Below are 7531 nucleotides of genomic sequence, written 5' to 3' on the forward strand. Positions count from 1 at the left end.
AGCCTGGTTAACATTCAAGATAGTCCGCAACCTCATTTGTTGTTAACAATTGAGTATTGACGTAGTCCTATATCCTGCTCTCCTTAATGGATATGAATTTCCTTAAAATTTAATTTTCATTTGCGTACATTCTGCTATCTTTGAGATTGTTTAATTTTATTTCATAAGGTTTACAAATGTTTTGGGGTAATTTACATCTTTGAAAACTAACTAAACTGCGAGAAGATTTAGCTCTCCATATCTATTCATCTTATGTATAACTACTATCCCAAAGAACACTGCCAAACTCAGGCTTGGCCTTCAGAAAATAAATATGGCAAATCTATGTATAAATAGTTTAATGCAAGTACAGCTGCAAATTCAACTTGATCGCATATTTGATAATAACAGCTCAGAAGATTTTAATGCCATCTTTCTACATCATATGTGAACAGAGAAAATTGAACCAAACGCCTAATATGCATTCAAATTTTCACTCTGCAGAATTAACAATCAAATCCACTCTGTACAATCCAATTCCACTCTGTACCGTAATCTTTTATAATGGTCCATCATTAGTAACTTGCAGAAACTGATACTAACACAATAATAAACTTAACAGGTAGATACTACAGGACCTGACCGGCAATGAAATTATTTGTAGCTCCTTCGATCTCTTCGCCACCTGGAGCCACCATTCTTGAATACATTGGAATTGCAGCTGCATTTCCCACCTCATAGTAAACTTCTTGTTGGCCGACTCCACTAGGTGTTCTTCGGATATCGTATGGATTCCTTTCTCTTGCATAGACCTGACCCATACCCTGAACTTGCTGATGCAATCCCACAGGGATTTGATTATGACCCACTGAATATCTTTGTACATATTGTGCCTGCATTGGAACCTGTTGAAGACCAACAGTTCCGGGTGGTGGAACTGAACCCGGGAGGTAATAAACTGGCATGTGCTGTCCTCCCGGGTTCAGATACTGACCACCTGGACCATAATTCCACATCGCATTATCGCCATATCCTGGTTGTACAAACTTTGGGTCATTACTGTCAGTTACCTCTTGAAACGCACCCTGCTTCGGTTCAGAAACTGGGATTTCGGGCTTGGTCTTAACGGGTTTAAGATCCGGAACTGGTGTCGTATAAGTTGGTCCCAAGCCCGAAGAAGTGGAGCAAAATGGTGATGAGACAACCGGAGCAGGAGAACCCAAATCTGTCTTGGACTTGGATTCACGAGACGGATCATCCGAATTTTCCAACCCAAAAAGATAATCCGGGACTTCAGATACAATCGACGAAGCCTCAGATCCAAGTCGATATAGGCCTGATCCGGCCCTTGCATTTAAAGCATCAAAAAACCAATGCTCCCGCTTAGCCGAGCCAGTAAAGAGTGAGTTAAGGGAGCTAATGCTACTATTTCTAGAATTGACATCAGTTGGAAATAAGAAAATTCGAAGCCGAGCCAACTTGGAGTGAGGAGGATTATTATGTACCAATCTGTCATACTCATCCATCATGTTCTCGATATCTTCATCATTAGTTATTGTAATAAGAGCATCAAGATCTTCATTTGGTAGCTGGTACTTCATGCTGATACTGGTTGTACCTACAAATTTAGCTAGCTTTTCGAGTAGCGATGAGAAGGTAGTTTGACGGTTGATGGCAACTATACGAGTGTCTCCACCAACATAACGGAGTTGATCATCGTGAGGGCGGGGTAAGATTTTGCCGCCAAAGCTGCACATGAAGCGGAGACGTGGTTCTTGGTGGTCTAATGAGCGTGGTGTTGAGTTTACTGAGTCGAATTCGGGTGCTTGGTGTGAAGCCATGCTTAGCTAGAGCTAAGTTTGCAGCTGAACACAAATGTACTCCAAAATTTTTGGAGAATACAGTGGGAACAAGTAAGGAAGTAGATGTGTACAATGATTTAAAGAATGTCTCTTTTTCTCATTGTATATTTATAATGCGGAGGAAGAGAAAGAGGAAGAGGTAGGCACACCAATATCTTAAAAAGTTAAGATATATAAAATGAGGTCAGTCCTAAAATGTCAATGTCAATATGTCATGCAACTAATCTGTGAATAAAACTGTGAACTGATAGAATGTGCAAGTATCCTAAACCAGATGCATAAGATGCTTGTCTTTGTGTCTGTCTGTATGTGTAATTTTATAGCTGCAAATGGATGAATGGACGGATTATTTTCAAAAAAGGAAATTAAGTATGATGTTAGCCGTTTTAATACAAGATTAAGTGCTTAAACTGTACCACAGAGATCATGCAAATTGCTAATACAATAAGGAGTGACCTCAACTTGCTTTTACCCGCCGCTAACATATGATTGGTAGCAGTATGTTGTAAGTTAATTATGATGGGCGGCAATTATCTATATTAAAAGTAGATTATACACATCTGCATGACAACAAACTGACAAGCCGAGCACTAAAAGATTAAGTTCAAATGTAATCTGCATCTGAATGAATAAGATATCTTAATTTTGTTTCCTTGAGCTCTCTTAAAATAACATTGAAGATTCTATAGGTTTCTTGAAATAGATTCGTAGGGGTACGTATAGCACAGTAAAATGAGAGGGACAGAACCACTCTGATGTACACATTTTAACTTCACTTGATGATAACATATTTCCAGATTCATGGTTTTGTTTGCATTGACCTTGTTAAAGTATGTAAAATGATTATGTTGTGATCTGGATTTCGATAACCAGTTATTTATACTTTAAGACTCCACTAACCTAATTCAAGCTCTGGAGGCGAACAAGAAATAATTGAGTATTGTTAACTGACTGTAAACAATTTTTTTAGGATTATTTTTGTGAAATCAGCAGCAAGTCCCTGTTTTCTTTCTCATTTTGTGCAAGTAGTTTTGTCACATCTATTTTGTTGTAACCTGTAGCTTTAAAATTTTAGGGTGCAATACTTTTTTTTACCAATTAACCCGATAAGAACAACTCCAACAACTCCTTTTTAGAGTCTCCTAGGTCAAAATTTGATAATTTTTGCATAAAAATAGTCGCCAACAATCTCTCAAGTGATCCTCAAAAAATTAGAAATCTCTATATCATTCCTCACTAGTGAGGAGCTCCTAACATTTTCTCATTCAATTTATATTAATAAATAATATGTTCATATGCACTCCATTCAATTGAAAGAATAAAAATATAAATAGAGAGTGAGTTGAAGATAATTATTGGAAGAAAATAAAATTTTCTCCCTTAAATATTTATGAATCTATTAATTATAATATTTGTAAAGAAAAATTTAAGAGTCTCTTGAGTTGCATGATTAATATAAATATAAATATTTAAATTAAATAAATGGTGTAAAAGGACATGAATCCGAATTCATCCCTAAATTGAGGTTGGATAACATTTTTTATCGCTTTAAAATATTAAAGTGTCAAGGAAGACCTAGCACTCCCCAACACATTTGTAGTTAATTTTATAGTTTGCAGCTAAGTCTCTCCATGATGATAGTTAAAAAGCCCTGTTGTAGAAATTGTGGAAGTTTTCTACTCGAAGGTGAACCTAAGTTGCTTGTTTGTCGAATTTTATATAAGTTCTACACGTTGAATTTATAACTTATAAGTTAATAAATTTAATATTTATTATTAATGTTAGTAACGACATACTTTTTGTCAACTTATTTTGATTTTTTGTATTTTTATTAATTTTAGTTTTAAAATATATATATTTTTAAATGTTAATCTAACTCAATATATAAGAAGTAAGATAATTTTATTTAAAAATTATCTATTTTAGTTCATTTATATAAAAAAAATCTAACTTATAAGTAAAATTATCCAATCATTTATATAACTTATAATCATTTATCAACTTGTTACTTTTAAATCACTTATTTATTTTAACTAGTAGATAACCCGTGCAAAACAGGGGTCGGGATCAAAATATCATAATTTAAAGGATTCCATTTTAGATCCCAAACAATAGAATTGTTAATTAAACAATTTTATTATATCCTAGTAATGAAATCAAAATACAGTTTTTATAATATTCATATCATCTTTTTAAAATGGAATTTTACCAACAAATTAAAAAATTCCACATGACCTATTTACTTGGTCGTGGTTTATATTTCTCGGAACCTATTAAGTTGAGACAAATTATGAACTTATTTATTTTAAAATATAATTCAAAAACGGATTCAAACATATACAAATAATAAAAAATCATGGCTTATAAAAATTTTAAAAATTAGTAAAAATAATACATATAGAATTATAAGTCATATAGGAATAAAAGAGGACAAAATTAATACACTTAGAGTTATAACATGAATGATAAAAGGTGAAATAAAAGGTGTTGGAACTAAAAAATAAGTGAAATCAAAGTAACACTTAAAAATAGGTTTCGTTTATTAATAAAAAAAAGGTAAAAATAACACATATATAAATATAAGTCATATACGAATCAAAAATGATAAAAATAATATATAACATGAATCATAAAAATCGAAAGTAATTAAAAGGTGATAGAATCAAAAAATAAGTGAAAATAAAGTATCACTTAAAAAATTTATTAATAAAGAAAAATGGGTAAAAATAATCAAAAAGGATTAAAATAATAAACTTAGAATTATAATATGAACCAAAGTCAAACTAAAAGTGGTGGTAGCAAAAAAATAAGTGAAATCAAATACCACTTTTAAATGTTTGCTTATTAATAAAGGTATATATTTTTCGAGCACGGTCGATAAAAAAAATCAAATGTATTAATTCAAATAAACTTAAACATCTGGAGTTGCCATCAATATAGAAAAAAGACAATGAAAGGTATGATACACATGAGATCCGAAAGATGAAATCACCCAATTTTATAACGTATAGCCACTGGTGATGCGTATTATATATGTAAACAGTACAAAGTTCACATTTCTTACACTTCAAAAATAGTCACAAGTAGAGTGTCAGATGATTCAATGAGATATAGAGATTGGTAATGTGTTGTCTGAGGGCAAAAATACTATCAAAGTCCTAAATGTAAATACGAATATGGTGAAGTACTTCAGTTCATGGTACAAAAATATCCTTCCATCAGAAAATAACTGCATGATCATAACAATCCTTACTAAAAATGCCTTGCCCGCGAAGCAAAGCAATGCAAACCGCCCAAAAATATGTTTGTAACAAGAACACTGTCAGGTAGCAATCGAATACGATAGGCAGATTGTTTCTACATGGGCTGTCCCTTTAGGTCGTCATGCTATTATTCCAGACAGCTAGTTAGTTTAGAGAACTCGGTCCTGTGTTCTCACAAGGTATATCAGAGCAGCAATAAGCATAGATTTAAACGTTCGTACTGATCAAATAACCTCGTCTCAGGCAATCCGACTTCAGTTGAACTGATGATGCATGCTGTCGAAATTCATCTATTAGTTCGAAATTTTCTTAATTTCTTGCATCAACATGAAAACAAAAAGGAAAGTATGTGTGTGTGGACTTGCTAAATGTTTAAATGAGTAGTTGTTCGGACTTGTTTAATGAGTTGATAGTGAAGTGAAGGCTTGTTAAAAGGGTCGGTGGAAGGAACGGGAAATTGGGAGGGATTAAAAAAGATGGTGGGGACTTGAAAAGAGAGGCCTTCATTCGTTGAGCGGCTGTCAAGTGGGAGCTGCTGCGGGTCCTTTATTCATTTCTATATCACCTTGTCTGTCTACCATCTTTTTGTTGCCAACCAAAAGCTAAGATCCCCTGCAGTGCCGCAACTAGCAAGGGCATTTTGATTGCTAAAAGTAAAGCAGGGCCAAAGACCTTGGTTGCATTCGATATTTGTTGTTTACATATAAAATTTTAGATTTACTTCTCTCGTGAAAGTACTTTTATGTAAATTAAAGAAGAACTGAAATTTCAAAACCGAAAATTAAACTTTTTTCCCTTGCCATCATATACACTTTGTGTAGCTGAACTTTGACGATGATAAAACTTGAAATACCATGGTTCTAAAACTATCAATTACAATATGAAATTTTAATTTTTGCTACAGCTTAATGCATTCCATTAAATCTGATTAAATCCGTGAGGGTATTTTTGTCGAATCAATTTTCAATGGTTATATTGTGTATTATGTTATTTCCCAACAATACAATAACATAATTACAGAAGGGGGTTGAATGAAATTCTAGGTTTTTTTATTTCTGAAAAATTCATTATAAATATACAACTGTGTTTTTGAATAAGTAAGAATGCAGACTAAGCTTTTGAAGTATTCTACTAACACAAAGTAAATAAAAATTTTCTAGTGGATTTGTCTTTCCACGAGAGATATATATTTGAAGAAATCTCTGTGATGCAAATTGCACACAGCTGCTTACAACTATTTTCTTACAACTTTGAATTTGAGAGTGTTTTCTAAAGATGCAGCTTTCTATACTCTTGAGTTCTTTCTTAATGTTTAAAAATACTTGATACACTTGATTTATATTGAATCAAGTTTACATGTGCAATAAGACAAGAATAATATTTCTATGAGCTAGGTCCAAGCACATGTTTCTTCATTTCTTTGTCCAATGCAATCTAGATAAGATATAGCATCTTTGAAAATCCTTGATTTACATGAAAATGGAAATGCTTCATTTTCTTCTAAAACCTATAATCATGTTGCCACATTCCTTTTGTGCACTATCAACTCATGTGACTCTATCAGCTTCTGCAAGTCACTATCAACTGATATCTTGTTGATCATCCGTTGAATCTTCTTTGATGTTATCAGTTGAAGCTTTATTGTTGTCATTCGTAGACACTATATTAGTGTCATCAGTTGAAACTTTCTTGTTAACATTTGTTGAAACTTTATCTTATATCAGTTGAAAACCCCTTGACTAGCTTATCCGTTGAAGGCATATTGTGTATCCGTTGAAGGTTGTAGAGTCACATGTTGAAACTTGTAGTTTAGAAGTTGAAGATGTTTCCTTAGCAGTTGATACTCTTTCAATTATACAAAATTACAAGGTATTTTATATTTACAATCATCCCATCTATTTAATATATCTTACTAGTAGTAAACATGACTTAGAAAATATAATAACTATCAAATCCCTCAGTTATCATAGTTTACAGAATGAGCTACATACTAATTAACATAAGCTACTCATTCAACGGATAGATAAATTGTGGTTATCCGTTGAACACTACTAAATGACACTTAATAAATTTATTTAAGGTATTTTGGTGAATTATCATCAAGACTACAACATATTCCTAACAATCTCCCCTAATTTATGTCTAATGGAATTATGGACATAAATTCAGGTAGACTTGATTGTAGCGACTGAGAATTTCGCGATATAATTAAATGAATAAAGTATAGTTTTATGTTATAATTATGATTTATATGGATTTATGTGAACTAATAAAACGTTAAATGATTTTGTGGTTAAGTGTCATTGTCGTATATTAGTAACTGGGAACGTAAAGTAACCCGTTCCAGTTTGATGAGTTAGTTAAGGGATTAAGTTGTGACGTCGGGCCGTCAAGGTGAACGGAACCCGTATTAAAAAGGGATTAAAG

General features: G+C 32.7%; 1 protein-coding gene across 1 annotated transcript; it reads right to left on the reverse strand.

Annotated features, from left to right (window-relative positions):
* Positions 1-202: 202 nt before the first annotated feature.
* On the reverse strand, positions 203-1984 carry LOC141670818 (uncharacterized). Its single transcript, XM_074476830.1, has one exon. The coding sequence runs from the start codon at positions 1818-1820 to the stop codon at positions 609-611; it is 1212 nt and encodes a 403-aa protein (XP_074332931.1). The 5' UTR covers positions 1821-1984; the 3' UTR covers positions 203-608.
* Between the last annotated feature and the right edge of the window lie 5547 nt (positions 1985-7531).

Source organism: Apium graveolens, chromosome 7 (genome assembly GCF_009905375.1).
Source record: "Apium graveolens cultivar Ventura chromosome 7, ASM990537v1, whole genome shotgun sequence".
Lineage (NCBI taxonomy): Eukaryota > Viridiplantae > Streptophyta > Magnoliopsida > Apiales > Apiaceae > Apium > Apium graveolens.